Source organism: Macaca mulatta, chromosome 5 (genome assembly GCF_049350105.2).
Source record: "Macaca mulatta isolate MMU2019108-1 chromosome 5, T2T-MMU8v2.0, whole genome shotgun sequence".
NCBI classification, from domain to species: domain Eukaryota; kingdom Metazoa; phylum Chordata; class Mammalia; order Primates; family Cercopithecidae; genus Macaca; species Macaca mulatta.
In genome coordinates, this window is record NC_133410.1 from 59715147 (window position 1) to 59734750 (window position 19604).

The following is a 19604-nucleotide window of genomic DNA, read 5'->3' on the forward strand; positions in this document are numbered from 1 at the left end:
AGGAAACTCCTAAGCCTGGGTCTGTTTAGTACATGTTATCAATCTGTTCCCTTAACTGTAAACTTCTAGAGGCTAGGAATACTTAACTTTCTGGGAATGCAGCCCAGCAAGTCCCAGTCTTACGTTTTCTTAGCCCTCACTTAAGATGCAGTCACTCTAGTTTGAATGCCTCTGACATATTTCCCCACTTCCTTTACAAGAAGACCCTTAATCCTAAGGGTGGCAGATAGACAAAGATTAGTCTTTTGTAACTTCCTTAGGCTGAACAGGGACGATGATATTCCTGCCTAACTGTTAGAATCTCTTGTATTCAAGTTAGAGAGGAACTCAGTCAGAAAGCATCGGTATGGTGAAGGTTCATAAATGAGTCCCAGCAAAAGGAGAAATCCGGAAAATCAATGTGTCCAACTTAAGAAAGCATTGAGTAAGCTAGTCTTGCTTTCCCACACAAAGAGTACAATTGCAAAATATTCCACAACAGCAAAGCAAAATAAGTAAAATCATCCTAAGTAAACTAAACAGGAAGGCTTCCAAGAACTGGGTAGTGGTTGGAACCAAGTTGATATAGGGTCAACTGACAGTGCATCAGTGGCAGAGATATGAGTGTCTAGAGTTTTCATAGCCCTAGCAATATTATGTGAATAGTCTGATACACACACACACCATTCGTTTTTTATTTGTTTGTTTGAGACGGAGTTTCACTCTTCTTGCCCAGGCTGGAATGCAATGGCGTGATCTTGACTCACCACAAACTCCGCCTTCTGGGTTCAAGCAAGTTTCCTGCCTCAGCTTCCCAAGTAGCTGGGATTACAGGCATGTGCTATCGTGCCTGGCTAATTTTGTATTTTTAGTAGAGATGGGGTTTCTCCATGTTGGTCAGGCTGGCCTCAAACTCCCGACCTCAGGTGATCCGCCTACCATGACCTCCCAAAGTACTGGGATTACAGGCATGAGCCACCACACCCAGTCCAAAATTCGGTTTTGATCAAAGCACAAGTTCCCCCAGGACTGCTGTTAAAATGTTCAAAGTCGCATGGTTTTGTAAGGCCACCTGCCTAATCTGAGAAGTTTCCTCAGTTAGGAGGGTAAGGACATGGCGTGTATTATTGAAAGCTGCAGCCATGTGCTTGGCTAAGGCTTTAACTTGTAACTTGGTATTGATTATGGCTGCCTGTGGGGAAAACCTAGCCAGCAGGTAGAACCACCAAGAAGCCTGTTTTTGTTGCCGTATAGTGAGCCTTTACAGTTTCCCAGTTAGACGGGAGAGAGTCCAATTTGGTGAGGATAAGTCCCAGGAGATAAGGACAACTCCATGTACACCTTCAAGTCCAATTATAAAGTAAATACAACCAGTCGTGAGTTCCATAAGCACGTAACCATCCCCAAGGGGAAGGGTGGGCATCCATTTTTTGCAAACTGTGTTGCCATCCTACCCACATTTGGTCTGTTGAAAGAAGGGTCTGATTACATTGTTGAGGTGGCAACCATCCCATATCATGGGTTTCAGTCAGGTGGTGACTATTATTGCACCTTTCAAAACATAGAGGTGTTTTGCCTGATACCTGTGCTTGAACAACTGTCATCCACCCAAGTCTATTGTGTACAGTATAACCAAAAGTCAAGGTGCCGTTTCACTGTTTCCTAATTAGATGAAAAAGGTGCCTTCTTGTCTCTCCATAAGAGAGGAAGGGGCTAAGGCCTGTGTGGCTATGGTACACGAGAAAAGAGGGATGATATGTGTAATGCTCAGTTTCCCAATAATAATAAAATCCCCATAAACTTAGGTTTGCTGGTTGAATATGCCAGGGCAACCTGGAAGTGAAGGAAAATGACAATTCTCTACATACCCAACAGTTTGTTGGATTATGTAGAGAGGCTACAGTCTGCCCACTTAGCAAAGAAGTTACTCTTTGTGTGATTCCAGCTTATACCCAAAACTAGAATGCCAATCCATATCTTTATGTTACCCATCCCTTTTGTTTCTGAACAGGAGCTGGAGGTCATGAGTTGGTCCACAGGAATAAGTGGGATCAGTCTTTTTTGTTCTGTGGGACCTTGTAAGAGACAGGTTTCATTCGAGATAAGTGAACCCAGCTGTTCATTCCTAGAAGTTTAACTGCAGTTGGGGTACTAAGGAGAACTTGATAGGATCCCTTTCATTTTGGAGGAAAGTTGATCTGCTGGGGATCCTTCCTTCCAAGTTTTTAATAGGACCCAGTCTCCTGGCTGGGTTGTAACAATATTATCTTTCCCTAGTAGGGGAAGGGAGTCTTTGATTTCTATATTCAAGGAGCGCCTTTTGCATTTGTCCTAAGTTGATTACAAAATTTTGTAGTTGAAAGTATCTATGTCTAACAGGAAGTCTGTAGTTAAGAAAGGCTTTCCATACGTCATTTCAAAAGTGTCGCACTATAGATTTCTCTTGAGAACAGCTTGAACCCATAACAAGGCTACAGGCAATATAGATAGTCAGGTTTCTGATGTTTCCTGGCATAGTACTTTTTAGAGTTTGATTAGCTCTTTCTAATTTTCCTGAACACTGTGGCATCCATACTAAATGAAGGAGGTACTTACTTCCTAGGGTCGAAGATATGTTTTGGGTAATTGTCACTGTGAAAGATAAGCCATTATTGTTTTGCAAGCTCTTAGGCAGCCTAAATCTAGGAATTATTGCCTTTCATAGGAGGTTAGAAATCTTGTATTTTCAGACCAGGTAAGAAAAGCCTCAGTCCAACCAGTAAAGGACTGATGAATACTAATAAATATTTAAACCCTTTGCATAGGGACATCTGAGCATAATCTACTAGTCAATCTTCACTGGCATACATTCCACTATGCTGAACAGGCCTTACTAAAGGAGAAGGAAAAGACTGGTTATTTGGATTATTCCGGGCACAGAGTTCACGGGACTGAGTTACCTGCTTTACTGTTCTAAGTAAGTAAGCCTTTTCCTATAAAAAGATGAGACATTGGCTGGGCACGGTGGTTCATGCCTGTAATCCTAGCACTTTGGGAGAGTGAGGCACATGGATCACCTGAGGTCAGGAGTTTGAGACCAGCCTGACCAACACAGAGAAACCCTGTCTCTACTAAAAACACAAAATTAGCCAGATGTGGTGGCGCATGCCTGTAATCCCAGCTACTCGGGAGGCTGAGGGAGGAGAATAACTTGAACCCGGGAGGTGGAGGTTGTGGTGAGCCAAGATTGTGCCATTGCACTATAGCCTGGGCAACAAGAGTGAAACTCTGTCCAAAAAAAAAAAAAAAAAAAAAAAAAAGAGAGAGAGAAAGACAGACCTTAATTGAAACAAGGAATCTCATCCCAAATGAATAGAGTCATGCAAATGCTTAACTATTTTCCACTGATTAGCACCTGGCATCAATAATTTGTTGTCATTGATAAGTCATCCAGAAGGATCTTGAATTAAACCCTGACCTTAGCCCATTCTTATTCCTCTTTAGTATAGCTTGGTTCTGTCATTACCAGGACAGAGGGCACTAACATGCCTACAAGTCCAACTGGCTGCTTTAATGCAGCTGCCTTAGCTCCTGCATCTGCAAAGGAGTTTCCTTTAGCCACACTAGAGTCTCCTTTTTGATGCCCTCTGCAGTGGATTATAGCTACTTCCTTGGTCAGCAAAACAGCATCTAATAGATTTAAAATGTTTAAGTGATGTTTCTTAGGGGAACCCCTAGCAGTTAGGAGTCTCCATTCCTTCCACAAGCATGAAGCACCAGAACGGCATACATAGAAACAGTACAAATATTAATTATTAAGTCATTTCCCAAATGCAGGGCTATTAATATGAGCTATTAATAATTGCAGGGCTATTAGCAAGAGCTATTAATTCTGCCTTTTGAGCTGAGGTAGAAGTTGGTGAGGCCTGAGACTTAATTACTTTGTGTTGATTGACAACGGCATACCCAGCTTTTCAGTGTCCCTCGAGCACAAAGCTACTTCCATCTATAGAACATTCTACTTCAGGATTATCTAGGGGCTCATCCTTTAAATCCGGCCAGCAAGAATAAACTTGCTCCATTACTTGTATACAAGAATGATATAGGGTGCCGGTGGGTTCAGGCAGATAGGTAGCTGGATTTAAAGTCTAGCATATCTTAAGGGTTACGTGAGGAATGTTTAGCAACAAAGCCTGATATATAAATAAGTATTTCCTTTCATCTACTGGTGTCCTTTAGCTTCTAGGACTCCTTGTACTTGGTGTGGGGTTAAAACCTCCAGATGTTGTCCTAAAGCCATTTTATTGACTTCGTCTCCTAAAAGAGCAGTTGCTGCAACTGCCCTGAGGCATTCAGGTCATCCTGAAATGACATGGTCTAATTGTTTTAAAAAAAATATATCACTGGTTCTCAGATATCTCCCAGTTTCTGGATAAGGACACCCAGGGTGGTTCCTTGTTTCTTAGCCACTTAAAGGAAAAATGGCTTATCAAGATTAGGGATCCCTAGGACTGGAGCTGATCCCAATTTTTCCTTGAAAGCATTAAAAACTTGTTTACAATTGTTATTCCATTCTAAAGAATCTACATTCACTCCTTTCAGGGCATCATATAAAGGCTTGACCATACACTCCAATCCTGACACCCCTAGAAAAGCCCGCAGCTGCTTTCTAGTTTGGGGTTATGGAATGCCCAAGAGAGCTTCTTTTTGTTCCGGTACTATTGCCTGGGTGCCAGGGGTTAGAAAATATCCTAAGTATTTAGCCTCTTGAGTTGAAATCTGGGCCCTATGTTGTAAGACCCTATACCCATTAGCTCACAGAAAATTTAGCAACTTAAAGGTATTTTCGTCCAAGCTTCCTTCGGTTGGGCTAGCAACCAACACATCATGCACATATTGGATAATGATGCCCTTATTTAAGTGTAACATCCTTAATTCTCTAGCCAATGCATTTCCAAACAGATAAGGGCTGCCCCTAAATACCTGGGGAAGAACTGTCCAAGTTCATTGATAAATCAAATGACTGTCAGGATCAGTCCATTCAAAAGCGAAGATGAATTGTGAATCAGGGAGTACTGCAATGCAAAACAAACAAACAAACAAAGACATCTTTAAGATCTAAGACTGTAAACTAATTGGCATCCCTAGGGATGGGATCCAGGCTAACAGCATATAGGGATTGGCACTATAGGATGTATGGGAATGACAGCCTCATTGAAAGCTCGAAGTTCTTGACCAAATCTATAGTATCCGTTTGGTTTTTTAACTGGCAAGATTGGTGTATTACAAGGAGAATCACAGAGGTTTAACAACCCAAATTGCAAAAACTTAGCTATTAATGGCTGGATTCACAGACTGCGAACTGCTATACTAAGAAATTATGGGAGGTTATGTGAGAAATGCATGACATCACCACTGATTTAAGGGGTTTATAGTTGACTTGAGGAAGACAAAGGCAAAATTAAGGAACAATTAAACTCTGCCTCATGAGGTAGTTATTACAAGTACACTAGATGTTCAAAGAGCAAAGGTGGAAGGAATACCCTACAAATGACTTTGCCACAATAAGCCTTTTCAAAGAAGAAAGGACTTTGAATCTACCTGGAAGACAGTGAGGGATTTAGAAAGCAGAGGACGGTTTCAGGTGGGATAACTTGGAAGCCTCTAGGACCCTTGATATTACTGCAATCTCAAACACAGGAGTGGAAGGATTGAGGATCTCAACAGCTTAAAATATGGTTGTTGGGAAACACAATAAAATGGTTAGCCAGATTGTGGCAAGACACTGGGGGTTATTTGCCAGCAACTGTGAAGAAAGTGGTTTGTAATCTGGAAACCATTAAAAATTACTGGGGCAGATTCTCTGGTGCTTGACTGCCAGTGCTGGATTTTCTACTACTTAACTCATGCTCTACTTACTTTGCCTAGCTGCAAAATGGGAAGAAAATTTCTCTTCTCTAAGAATCAATGTGAGGCTCAAGCAATAATGAACATGAAAGTGTTTCAGAAGGCAAAAATCATTTATACTGTATTAGTTTATATTACGTTATACTGTGGTATAATGACCAAAATAGGACTGCTTTAGACAGACAGTTAAGCCTTCAGGCTATCAGGATGCTGATATCATTGGATGAATTGTTCTATTTTAGTTGGGAACAAAAATAACAGAGTTCTTTTCTACCACATGGATACAGTGCAGGTAAGAAAAATGGTTTTTGTTTAAACTGGTGATAAAGAAGCAACTACTGTTACAGTGCTGTGTCTTCAGTGGTTCTTGGTGCTGTCATACTCAACCTCAGAGGACCTTTGGACCATTCACGTTAGTACAAAGCCAACATCCAAGATGCCTATATAGGAGCCAGACATGGGCAGTGGGCCAGAGTGATTTCCATGGGAAGCCAGTTTAAGTGACATATTGCTTCCTGATTAGGTTGGGCAACCCAACAGCCCACTTCTAGTGGGGACTTTCTATCACCTGCTGGTCAGCTAAAGAAGTATTGTTTTTCTTCTTGTGTTCCATAAATAAGCTACAGTGAATTGATTCAGAGTGCAAACCAGGTGAGATATATACATTTATAAGACCGTCAGGAGGAATTGGCAATCTTGTCTCATGATCCATCTCAGATTTCACCATTTGGTGCCAAAAAACAAATTCATATGTTCACTTATGTTTAAAATAGTTTATTTAGAACTAACCCAAGCACACACACAAACACACACACACACAGAGTTTAAAAGTCAATAACCTATGTAATCAAACTTTTTTTTTTTTTTAAGCAAAGCCTTATATTATGGTTTATTCCCTGTGGTTAAGTTGAATTTAATTGCCCAAGATTTTTTGAAGTCTTATCACTTCACCAAGGCTTAACTTTTGTCGTTAGATACACTCTAATCTCTAAAATGTCAATATACTAAATCTGCAGGCTGTTTTCTACAGATCGCCACTCCCCAGAAAAATGAAGAATTCCATTTGCCGAGTCAGGTATGATGCTGATGATGTTAGGAAGCTGTGAGGACTTCTCATTTAGTTTCCCACAGAGTAAGGCCCATATCACCCAACCTTACTCAGCTAGTGAATTTCTGAAGTTTCCTTCCAGAATAAAAGTTGGAAAGGTCTATGACACCTCTTTCTTCCTCACCAATGGAGATGATGGATGGGGGAGTTAAAAAAATTACCAGAATCATAGGAGACAAGGGAAAGAGTTGTGTTTCATGACTTGTTTCTCATTGCAATCATGTTTACTGATTATCTTTGCTCTGCCATAAGGGCAAGGGTTTTGAGAACCAGCCAGAAGAGGATTGAGTTCGATTTCCGTGAAAGAAAGCCGATGTGTCATTCCTATGCAATAGGCATTCCTGCATGGAGCGAGACAGTGGAAGACCCTTAAACCTTCAGTGCTTTAACTGCTCCACAGATAACAGAAGGAGAGAGGGAGAGGAAGCTGGAAGTTACTTCACCCTTCAATTTCAGGCAGCAGTGCAGGGCTCACTGGGGACTAGAGTAGGCCTGTGGGAACAGCCTTGATCACCAGTAATCATGAAACTCGAGAGATCCAGAAGGCTGTGGGGAGCATTACCCCCCAATGAAGTTGTTTGAGGGAAAACAGACTGGGTGCTGTTGTGCTGCCAAATTGATGCAAACCCATACAAGAAGCTTTCACAAGAGCCTCTCAAACTCCTCGGCCTCCCACAGCATCTCCAAATGGTGTCAAATACACACCTGGGGGTGGGTCCAGAGCTGGGGCAGGCCTGGGATCCCTAGCAAGCTTTAACCTGTGCTCACCATGCTACACCTCAGCCCCAAGTAGACCAAAACCTCTTCCAATTCAATAGCATAGCAACTGCCAACAGCAAGGTATCTTCCATGGCAATTTGCTGGGTGATTTTGGAAGATTTTTGCTTAACCACCTGGACACACATATACTTGCTATACTACAAGTACAGAATTCTCAGTAAGCAGACTTACTCACCAAAGAAGGTGATCTGTGGGGGAGTCAACAAAATTCAGTGGTGGTCCTTTCAGGCCACTGACTTCAAGTGGCAAGAGACAAGGGTCTCTTGTTATCATGTTATCTTGGCTTCCAATCCTGGCTGAAGTCCAGGGAATTATAAAGTCATTCAAGAAAGCTAGAATGACCTGCTTGCCAGGAAGACAAGAAGGACTTTCAATTTAGAGCAATTCAAACATGCATAATATTTCCTGGATTAATAGTAATAATAATTAGAAAAACTGACTTTGAGAAATTTTTCTCAAATCAAGGCTCCTGCTACTTTGGTTCCACCTTTTCTCTCTAGAAGGAGAGGAGCAGCATCTCCCAGAGGGCTGCCTACCTCAGAAACGCCAGCAACCCTAGCCCCCTCAGGCCCAGGGCTTGAGGCCCTGCTGAATCACTGCTCCCTTCTGGCTGGAGTCACAGCTCCCTCCACCACGGAGCAGGTCCAGAATGTCCCTCTAGGTAGAGGTGCCCGCAGCTCCTCCAGGCCACCCTCCCCACTGTCAGCCCCCCTCCCCCAACCTCTTCTTTCCACACTGCCCCCTGAATTCAGGGAATTTCCCCAGCATCTCAAAGCTTGAGTTTCCTGTCAGTGGGGAGAGATGAATGTTATAAAAGGAGTGCAAAAGACACTAGGAAGCCTCAGTGCTTGGGATCCTCCAATCTCTGCTCCTCCACTCAGTTCAAGAACCCGCGACTGCTCGCAGAGCTCTCTAGACCACTATGAGCCTCCTGTCCAGCCGCGCGGCCCGTGTCCCGGGTCCTTTGGGCTCTTTGTGCTCCCTGCTCGCGCTGCTGCTGCTGCTGACGCCGCCAGGGCCCCTCAGCCCAGGTGAGAGCGCCTGGCACAGGGGACGCACTGGAGTACAGCGGTGCATCCCAGCCTCTGCGGGGCAGCTGCCTTCCAGGGAACTCACCAAGCAACCTGCCCTATAAAGGTTTCTCTCTTTCTTCCCCAGCTGGTCCTGTCGCTGCTGCGTTGAGAGAGCTGCGTTGCAGTTGTTTACAGACCACGCAGGGAGTTCAACCCCAAATGATCAGTAATCTGCAGGTGTTCGCCATAGGCCCGCAGTGCTCCGAGGTGGAAGTGGTGTAAGTTCTGTGCTGCTCTGTCCACTGTGACCTTAACAAGAGGGAAGTCCCGCAGCCTGGGTGTTCAACCTTGCTATCTCATGAGTGTATCTTCCTTTTCTTTCCTTCAGAGCCTCCCTGAAGAACGGGACGGAAGTTTGTCTCGATCCACAAGCCCCTTTTCTAAAGAAAGTTATCCAGAAAATTTTGGACGGGTACTTGTCACTTTGATCTTTGTGGTTTTTAAATCTCATCTAGGGAGACCATAGACTTCACAAGGTCTTTACTCTCTGTACTATTTAAGTAACTTTTCACGCTTAGAATTAAAAGGTTGTTAAATTGGGAACATTTTTCTGGATTGTCCTGGGATAATCTTTATTACCAATCTTACATGTAATTACTTGAGCAATTACACACAGCTTGTAGCTAGTTATGCTTTGTGTTTCCCCATTGCTTGTATTGATTTTTGTATACTCCTTTTTTACCAAGCATTACAAACGCTGAGTGTTGACACCAGGGTGGAGCAGAAAGGAGTGCGAAAAATGGTTAAACTAATATAACCTTTTTCTCAACAGTGAAAACAAGGACAACTGATGAAGAGAAATGAGTAGGCATGGAAACGTTTCCCAGTCTTCAGCAGAGCAGTTTTCTGCAGGTCTCTGGACCCAGGGAAGACAAGAAGGAAGGATTTTGTTGTTGTTTGTTTGTGTATTTGTTTTTCCAGTAGTTAGCTTTCTTCCTGGATTCCTCACTTTGAAGAGTGTGAGGAAAACCCATGTTTGCCCCTTAAGCTTTCAGCTCAGCTAATGAAGTGTTTAGCATAGTACCTCTGCTATTTGCTGTTATTTTATCTGCTATGCTATTGAAGGTTTTGGCAACTGACTATTCTGTGAGCCAAGAATCACTGGTTGTGTCTTGAATTGTGTCTTGAAATTGAAGGTGTCTTGAATCACAGTGTCTTGAATTGAAGGTGACTATTATATCTCCAAGAAATATTCCTTAAGGTATTAACTGAGAAGGCTGTGGATTTAATATGGAAATGATGTTTCATAAGAATTCTTCGATGGAGATACACTGTTATCTTCACCTTTTTAAGAAATAGGAAATATTTTAATGTTTCTTGTCAGAGAATTTCCTTACTCTTGATCGTGGGATACTATTTAATTATTTTGTTTTAGAAAGCTGAGTGTATCGCACCTTATCTATGTAGAATATATTTCCTTATTCAGAATTTCTAAAAGTTTAAGTTCTATAGGGGCTAATATTGTCCTATAATTTTAGACATTCTTTATCTTCTTAGTAGAGCAAACTGCCACCATTTACTTCTAAACTTTGATTTTACATGCTATTTATTAATGATTTTATTAGGAATACTATAATTCTGGTAACTAAATATATATTTTATATAGATGAAGAAGCTAGAAAACAGGCACATTCCTGACTGCTACTTTACATTGAATTGTATTCTTTCAGGTTTTAAAGCAAAGGCAAACTTAACAATGATTTGTACGCTGAAAATTTTGGAAACTTGTTCAAACATTTGAATATAAATTTACCATTTAGTTTTTAAAATACATAGTGACATCCTCGAGTTCCTAGCATTTCTCTTTGGACAGGGGACTAGAGAGGGCTTGGAATGTTGAAAAAAAAAACAAGGAGAAGTCGTCCAAGGGATGTCCATTTTATATCCCTCTGCATGGGCTAGATTTTCCAAAATCATAATTTGCAGAAGGCCAGCATTTATGGTGGAATACAAAATTATATATAAGGTGGCCACACTGGGGCACAGTCCCTCCTCACTCACAGCTTCGGCCCCTTTCACAGAGTAGAACCTGGGTTAGAGGATTGCAGAAGACCAGCGGGGAGGGCAGGGAAGATGCTGGTCGGGTTTTTAGCACAGTTCATTTCACTGGGATTTTGAAGCATATCTGTCTGAATGCAAAGCCTGCTCTAGTCCTGGTGGGACATACTGAGGGTGGGGTGGGGGAAGATGCTGTAATGAAACCGGTTAGTCAATGTAGTTTTAATATCCTTGACAATGCTGTAAAGTTTCTTTTTATAAATATTTCTGTTTAAGCTATTTCACCTTTGTTTGCAAATCTTTCCCTTTTAAGGAGAAAATGTGACCCTTGTGAAAACTCTTGAAGGAAAGCTCCTCCCTTTTTTCCTTTAAACCTTTAAATGACAAATCTAGGTATAATTAATGGATGTGAATTTCTATTTTTGCTTTGCTTTTAATGAACATTTGTCTTTCGGAATAGCATTGTGTGATAACACTTAAATGGCAAAAACAAAACATAATAATTTTGTGCAATTAACAAAGCTACTGCAAGAAAAATAAAACATTTCTTGGTAAAAAGTGTTTGTATTTATATATTATATACTTATATATAATATATACTTATTATATATTTAGCATTGCTAAGATTTTTAGATGTCTGTTGTGTATCTTTTAAAGGTTTTGATCATTTTGTTATGACGAATTACATATGTATTACATTCACTAAACTAAAATTGTACTTTTTTATTATGTGTCTCATTGGTTCATAGTCTTTATTTTGTCCTTTGAATAAGCATTAAAACATTTGTAAACTTCACTTTTATTGTTTCTCCTTCCTATACTGTTACAATACATTTTACTTATCTTTAGTTCTATATAATTTAAAACACTAACTCTGCTCCTCTGTGCCTGGCAGAGAAGGCCGTCGTTCCCCAACACCATTGCTTTGGTTCAACCTTTCTCCAAGCTCAGTTCCCTTCCAGTTATTCCTTCACAGCCCCAATGGCCTCTAGGGTCTTTGGAAAACACAAAGATTTTCTTCTCTAAATTATTCCCTATCTAAATTGTTTCCTAGAAATAAAACAGAGGTTTCTAAGTATGACAGATGATGTTCTTTCTGTCTCATCCCACTCTTGATCAGCACTTCAACTTCCCTTGTCCCTCAAATTCACTACAGTCAGGTGTTCAGTTCCCTAACTGGGCATGTTCTTTCCTAGGCCCGTGACTTTGCATTTGCTAGGGCCACTACCTGCATATAAGAGGAGGCTTACTCATCCTTAATAACTCAGTTCAAGTAATACCTCCTTTGTGTTTTCCTTGGTAGACCTCATGGCTTCCAACTTGATGTTCCCATAACATCTCATTATCTGAATTACAACAAAAATACTGCATTGCTCTTACTTATTTATAGGTTTCTTCATCCACTCTAGCTCTCCCAGAGCATTAACCATATTATATCTACCTCTGCATCCCCAGTGTAGCATTAATGCAGGACTTAATGAATTAACAAGTTATCCTGATCTTCAGGCTGTCAGATACTGTTCTAAATTCAATAACCTGGCTCATAATAGGTGTTTTTCTTGTTGTTTGTTTGTTTGTTTTTTGAGACTGAGTCTTGCTCTGATGCCCAGGCTGCAGGTCAATGGCATGACCTCAGCTCACTGCAACTTCCACCTCCCAGGTTCAAGTGACTCTCCCACCTTAGCCTACTGAGTACGTGGGAGCACAGGCACCTACCAGCATGCCGGCTAATTTTTGTATTTTTGTAGACAGGATTTCACCATGTTGGCCAGGGTGATCTTGAAATCCTGACCTCAGGTCATCGGCCCACCTCAGCCTCCAAAGTACTGGGATCACAGACAAGAGTCACCGTGCTTGGTTTTAATTAAATTATAACTTGTTTACCCTCTTTTCTCCTTGTCCAGCAGTAGTCCAACAAGGGGTTTGGCATGCACAATCCTCTCAATCTATAATACCTCCCCTCACTTTTACCAGGGTAACTACCATCCTTCCTTTTGGAAGAGCTTGCCTTTTACTTCCTTGAGGAAACCTCTCCAACCCTTACTCCTACCTTTGAGGAGGCCCCTTTTATAACCTCTCCTAGCACTCTATACTTTTCCTTCATAATGTTTTCTCACCAAAGTAACTGTAGAGTTTATTGAGTCTATGTGTTTATTGTCATCTGTTTAGGGTGTCTCTATTCTAGCTTCATGTAAGCTTCATGAGAGCAGGGACAATGATTATCAACTTCATCTCAGTTCCTAGGACAGTGCCTAGCACATACAAGATATTCAAAAAGCAAGTGATCTAGGCTAAACAAGTCCCCTTGTCACTCTAAAATTAAAAGGGCAATTTCATTTGCATACATATTCTTAGGTATTTTTACTTAATATTTCCCTATCTAAATGACAAATGAGGTTGTCTCATCCCAATCCTGATCAGTACTTCGACTTCCCTTGTCCCTCAGATTTACTATATAAATACCTAATAATAGGTATTTATATGAAATTGCTCTTTTATGAAACACAAGAAAAGGAAAGAAAGAAGATTAATCATATTAGTATGTATGTACATACATTCACACTGCAGTTGGATTATATTATAAATGTTTATACTGGCATGTACTTGTATAAATTTGAATATGCTATGAGTCTTTTTTTCTTTTTTTTTTCTTTTTTTCTGAGACAGAGTCTCGCTCTGTTGCCTAGGCTGGAGTGCAGTGGCATGATCTCGGCTCACTGCAACCTCCAATTCCTGGATTCAAGCAATTCTCTTGCCTCAGCCTCCAGAGTAGCAGGGACTACTGGCACGCGCCACCGCGCCCAGATAATTTTTTTGTATTTTTAGTAGAGACAGTGTTTCACCATGTTGACCAGGATGGTCTTGATCTCTTGACCTCACGATCCGCCCGCCTCAGCTTCCCAAAGTTCTATTAGCTATTAATGGTTGGATTCCTCTTTGTGCCTCTGGCTTGAAGAGGTATTGTCTCTTCCAGTGGTACAGGACATCAAGTTTAAGTTGGATACAGATGGGGGAAACATTTAACACTTTGCCTGTGATCTCAGTGTCCCATACTATAGGATTGACTTGGGAAGTAGATAAGTTTCCCATTGTCTTTCCTCCCTTATCATAGGAAAGCAGAAGGAGCAAACCCTCATCTGCCTTGTGATTTCCGAGACATACCACTGTTTGCAGTTGAGCCATCAAATTCCTTCCCAACAAGGGAGTGGGGCATTCAGACATGAAAAGAAATGTCTGTGAGGAAACTAAAGTCTCTGAAGAGCAGCTTAAAAGGTAGGTAAAATAGCATGTATGAACTTGTTTATCTACCCCCGTGACCATACAGTTTTGGGGTGATGTAAGCCCATTGTAATGGGTCAAAACCAAGTAAGCGACTCCATGTCCAAATGGAAGTTAATATTCTTTTCCTTTTTTCTTTTTTTCTTATTTTATTTTATTTTATTTTTTTGAGACTGAGTCTCACTCTGTCCCCCAGGCTAGAGTGCAGTAGTGCAATCTCGGCTCACTGAAACCTCCGCCTCCCACGTTCAAGTGATTCTCCTGTCTCAGCCTCCTGAATAGCTGGAATTACAGTCACCTGCCACCATACCCGGCTAATTTTTGTGTTTTTAGTAGTTTCACCATGTTGGCCAGGCTGGTCATGAACTCCTGACCTCAGGTGATCCACCCACCTCGGCCTCCCAACGGGCTGGAATTACACGTAGCATGAGCCACCTCACCCAACCCAAAAGTTAATATTCTTACCTGCCACTTCAAAGGTTACCTATGGCTCCTCTGGAGATATGTTCCATTGTCCAATGGGAGATGTGGCAGAAGGTCTGGTGGGCTTGCCTGTCTATTTCAGCCATCATTGGTTCAGGTGCCAATGGCTCCCTTTGGAGTGCTGGACATTTCCTCTTCCAATATCCAGTTTTTTTACAATGTACACACTGATTTATGCCCAAGGCATGGTGACTTGGATGCCCAGTTTTATGTTTTTCACCTTTTCGCTTCCCTTGTTTAGGCTAAGAACCAGGAGGGCAATCCCATGTGGGAGGTGAGCTTAAGGCTGCAGCCAAGAGCTGCACCTTTTGGGAGGTCCTTTTTGCTCTTTCTGCTTCCTATGTTCTGCCCCTGTTATTAAAAATGAAAAATGCCATATTCAAAAGCCTGGAGAGAGACTTCTTCAGCACCACAAGCAAGGAGGGATATGATAGGCCGCCAGAGGCTATAACTCCTTTAGAAGAAAGGAAATTAACTTTTGATACCCATGCATTGGTTCAGGACTTGGAAACTCATGGATTTGACAAAACACAAGCAGAAACTACAGTATCAGCACTAACTACTTTATCAAATGTCAGCTTGGATACTACCAATAAAAAGATGGTCACTCAAGCTCCACAGAAAATAACAGTACAAGAGCCAATGGCTCATTTGGGCTCTATCAGGAAAGAAATGGGCATCCTAGAGAAAAGTGAATTCACAAATCTGAGAGCAGAGAATGAGAAAATGAAAACTGAATTAGACCAAGTTAAGCAACCACTAATACATGAAATCAGTTGAATCAGAGCAGATAATAAACTGGATATCAACCTAGAAAGGAGCAGAGTTACAGATACGTTTACAGATTAAGAAAAGCAACTTAAGAAAGCAACTACAGAATTTACAAAAACGGATCCCCAAACCAAAAGTATTATTTCAGTGACCAGTAATAAAACTGATGCAGAAATTGCTTCCTAAAAACACTGATGGAGTCTAACAAACTTGAGACAGTTCGTTATCTTGCAGTCTCGCTATTTAATTGCCTGGCAGTAGCATTGGGATTTTAGAGATTCGGGAAGTAGTATTAATACTCTTACTGCTGTGGCTGTTGGCTTCTTAGAACACCAAAACAGGAGAGATTGATCTGGAACATTGTCTGTTGCAGCAAAAATTTACCATACAAGATTATTCAAAGTATATAAGGACTAAAAGAGGAAATGTTTCAGAATGAGAAGAGGTATTTTGTCTTTATTGTGTGTGTGTGAGTGTGTGTGTGTGTGTCTTTTTTATATTGAAAAGCTGTCTTTCAAACCTGGTTTATCTGAGATAGAAGAGCATTTTGTCCTTTTGATAGTTCATAGAAATTGAATCAGAGTTTTCTTGTGTTTGCTTGATCAGTTTTGTAAATCATACAGGACCTTGTTGGTATTGGCTGAATATTTGAAAACTATTCCCTAGCTTACATACTTATTACTGAATTAACTTCCCTGATAACCATTGTATAATTACATTTTACTATAAAATAAAAGGTTATTACAACCACAACAATAACAACAACAACAACAACAACAACAACAAAAACTGATCCACAGGAGTCTGGGGACCCATAGCTGCTTTTTGTAGTTTCATGCGGATATCAGGGTCAGATTGGGTTATAAAATGTGCTCCCAAAGGGGTTTGTCCTTTTTTTTGAGTCAGAATTTGTGTTAGTACATTTCCTAATTGCCTCAACTAAACATCTGTGAAGCAAAACCATATTCTTATCTTTACCCTTAGAAATTTCCTTAATCTTTTCATAGTTAATAGGCTTTTCATCTACTTCTTCATCCCTTCTAACGAACAAGGAACCATATGAGCACCCTCCCCAAGTCCTCACTGCCCCTTTGATGATAGTTGCATTCCAGATCTTGATGTGGAACTTCTGTATCTCCTGCCTGATATATATTATGGTTAGGGCTATGAGCCAATATCTCATCTGTGTGGGTCCCAGCTGTCCCCAAAATGCAATGTTTCTCTCCCACGGTACAACACAGAGACACCAACATGCAGATTCTGCCAAGTCAAACTATAGGTCAGAGTTAATTTCTCAAACTCATCTATGAATTTTCCTGGATCTTCAGAGAAATGACTAAACTTTTCTTTTTGTAGAGGCAAATCAGACATAGAAAAGGGGACATGTACTCTTACAGTGCCTTCTTCCCCATTTGCCACCTCTCTTAGTGGACAAACATTTCCCTTTGGAGGTTGATAAGAGGCTCCACTACAAGTAGTACCCACAGGGCTAGGTTCCTCAGGGAGTGCTGGGAATAGAGTGGGACTAGATGGGTAAGGAGGAAGGGACTAAGGGGTCTCAGCAGAACTTTCAGGTGGACAGAAGTGAGAATGGGCTGACATACCTGAACCTTCCTAGCTGAGAGAAGGAGGTTCTGCTCCACCCAAAAGTGTCTGCTGGACTGTGGGGGCTTGCATCAAGGGATTGTCTAGTGTGTCTAGTTCTTTTTCTTCCTTTCCTTTCATCAAACATGCACATGACTGCTGCAGGGTTTTATCTTGACTGAGCAGCAAAAATGCTTAACACGTGATATTTCATTCCATGTTTCATCCCACTTACAAAACAAACCAACTGGAAGTGTAATCGAATATTATGCTTATATTATTATAGTATATAATACATTATAATATTAAATACTATATATTTAATTATATACTATAATATTAAAGACTGTACTTCCAATAGGAGACAATTTCTTTTGTTTTTCCAAATAATACTGAGGCCAAACAGTATTATACATAAACACCAATTTCACCAATTTTCTCCATTATTCCCATTTATTTTAAACTGATCTCAGTGTGGAAGGATACATCCTGTAATAAGTCCTTTGGGATCAATGTTGTGGTTCCCATGAAGGAGGCAGGCGATGTTGAAAGAAAAGTTCCAAACTGGTGAGATTGTATTGCCACTGGCCAAGTTCCACTAAAAAGGAAAAGAGACGTTTTTAAGGCCAGCTGCATTCATGAGGAGATCGCAGCTGAAAACTGAATTCTCTTATCCACACTAGCCAAATAATATACATGAGCTGAGCCATGACTCTTAGATAAACCACAACATAGAATCCAATGAAAGAAATGTCAAATAAGGCAAAGGAAATGAAGGGGAGTTAGATGGAAATGGCCAGAGCAAGCAGGCTCTGGGCAGTAGTTGCACTGTGGATTGGACAAGCAAAGCTGATTTGCCCGAATTTTGAAAAGATAAGAAATGTTTTTAATGTACAAATCAAACAAAAAGCAAGGAGAAAGGTCCCCTGATTTCTATCCTAGTGATTCTCAATCACGCCTAGTGATTGCAACAAAACATAACCACACCTATGTAATCTTATTGCTTAAATACCAAATCTTCATCAGCAATTTTAGAGAAAGTTAAAATCTCTAAGATCAGTTAAATGAACTCTCCTGAAAATGACAGTAAACAGAGACAGTGCCCAAAAAATGGATTCATGAAGCAAAGAGGACAAGGCAGATAAATACAGACACCATAGCAGTTAACATCCCCTGAGGCCAAACCTATTCTTAGCCAAGAGGAACTTTACTGAGAGGGTCCTCTAACCCCACAAATCTTAAGAAGGGCTCTAACCTCCAAAGTTGGGTCAGGAACCCAGGTTCGGTCAAGGGTCCTTGCCTTTTATTAAGAGAAACCTTTAATCCTCTCTGTCAGGAGAAACTAACTCCTCTAAATAGGGCCTCTAACCCAATCCCATCCTTTACCCTGGAACTCCAATGCATACCCAGAATCAGCTAATTGGTACTGCAGTCTATATCCTTTGGGTCGAGGTTCTCCTCAGTATTGTCCCTTCATGGTCGCCAGAAAGATGTTACCAGAAAGCGGTCCCAATCCAGACCGCAAGAGAGGGTTCTTGGATCTTGGGCAGAAAGAATTCAGGATGAGCCCACAGAGCAAAGTGAAAGCAAGTTTTGTAAGAAAGTGGTGTAAGAACAGCTACTCCAAGGCAGAGTAAGGTGTTCCCAAAAGTAAGAGGAGGCCCGTGTTCACCCTAGGTACAATGCTTGTTTATGTATAGGAGAAAAAATGATCATGGGGAAACGTGCTCTGCTACAAGAGTTTGGGATAAATAATTAATTTTCTTAATTACTGTATTTTGCAAGAATTGATATTGGTATCTTTAAAGCAAAATTAGGAATGCTTCTGTTCTCAGGATAATGGGATATCAGGAAACTCCTAATTCCAATCTGTTTAGTAAATGTGATCAATCTGTTCTCTTAACTCTAAACATCTAGAGGCTAGGAATCCCTAACTTTCTGGAAGTGCAGCCCAGTAGGTCCCAGCCTTATTTTTCCTAGCCCTCATTTAAGACGGCGTCACTTTGGTTCGAACGCCTCTGACTATGTTACTGTGGCAGCTAGAGAAGGAGAGGAGGAGACGTGTCTAACACTAATTCTGTCATTGTGAGTCCTTCTTTGTGAGTCCTCCTGAGACACCTTCTCAGGTGTTCCAGAAGTAACTGAAGAGACATTGAGGGATGGTGGAGGTGTTAGACCCGCAATAGCACAGTGGGGGCAATCCAGAAAAACAGATCACGCTGTTTGTCTTTCCTGGCTACCCATACAAATAATAAAGAAAATGACCTGTCCTGTCTTCGCCAGTGATGCTCCACTGCATATCTCCTCCACTCACCAATGAGTTCAATGGGTGCAACGGACAACAGCTTTGCAATTTTAGCTGCCTGTTACAATGCCTCTCTTCCTGAGGGCTTTCTCCAACTGGTGGTGGGAAAGCAGGCTTGGCAGACAGAGCTCACAGGCAGGATGGCCTGTGATTTCATACCCTTAGAGGATGGACAGAAGTTAATGGATGAATATTCAATTTTCCCAGTCTCTTGGTTAGATAATTCTAGAAGTTTCTTTCTCTTTTTCTCTCTTCCTACATTTCTGTATATATTTTAAATATTTTATATTAGAATAAAAGAGTATAAAAATAGAATAAAATAAATATATAAATATATAAAATGTTCCACTTCTCTCTT

The 19604-nt window shown here is 41.0% G+C and overlaps 1 protein-coding gene and 1 pseudogene across 1 annotated transcript; both read left to right on the top strand.

Annotated features, from left to right (window-relative positions):
• The first annotated feature begins 8675 nt into the window (after positions 1-8675).
• LOC701946 (C-X-C motif chemokine 5) lies at positions 8676-9617 on the top strand. Its single transcript, XM_001092000.4, has 4 exons — positions 8676-8784; positions 8912-9044; positions 9155-9238; positions 9599-9617. Exons 1-4 carry the CDS (start codon positions 8676-8678, stop codon positions 9615-9617), a joined length of 345 nt encoding a protein of 114 aa, XP_001092000.4.
• A 5569-nt stretch (positions 9618-15186) lies between these two features.
• On the top strand, positions 15187-15647 carry LOC100423484 (coiled-coil domain-containing protein 90B, mitochondrial pseudogene; annotated as a pseudogene).
• The last annotated feature ends 3957 nt before the right edge of the window (positions 15648-19604 follow it).

Excerpts from the sequence above, each read along its gene's own strand:
- LOC701946 (XM_001092000.4), top strand. The coding sequence starts at position 8,676 with ATGAGCCTCCTGTCCAGCCGCGCGGCCCGTGTCCCGGGTCCTTTGGGC. Across the intron at positions 8,785-8,911 it reads GCCAGGGCCCCTCAGCCCAG|CTGGTCCTGTCGCTGCTGCG; the intron begins GTGAGAGCGCCT and ends TTTCTTCCCCAG. Across the intron at positions 9,045-9,154 it reads TGCTCCGAGGTGGAAGTGGT|AGCCTCCCTGAAGAACGGGA; the intron begins GTAAGTTCTGTG and ends TCTTTCCTTCAG.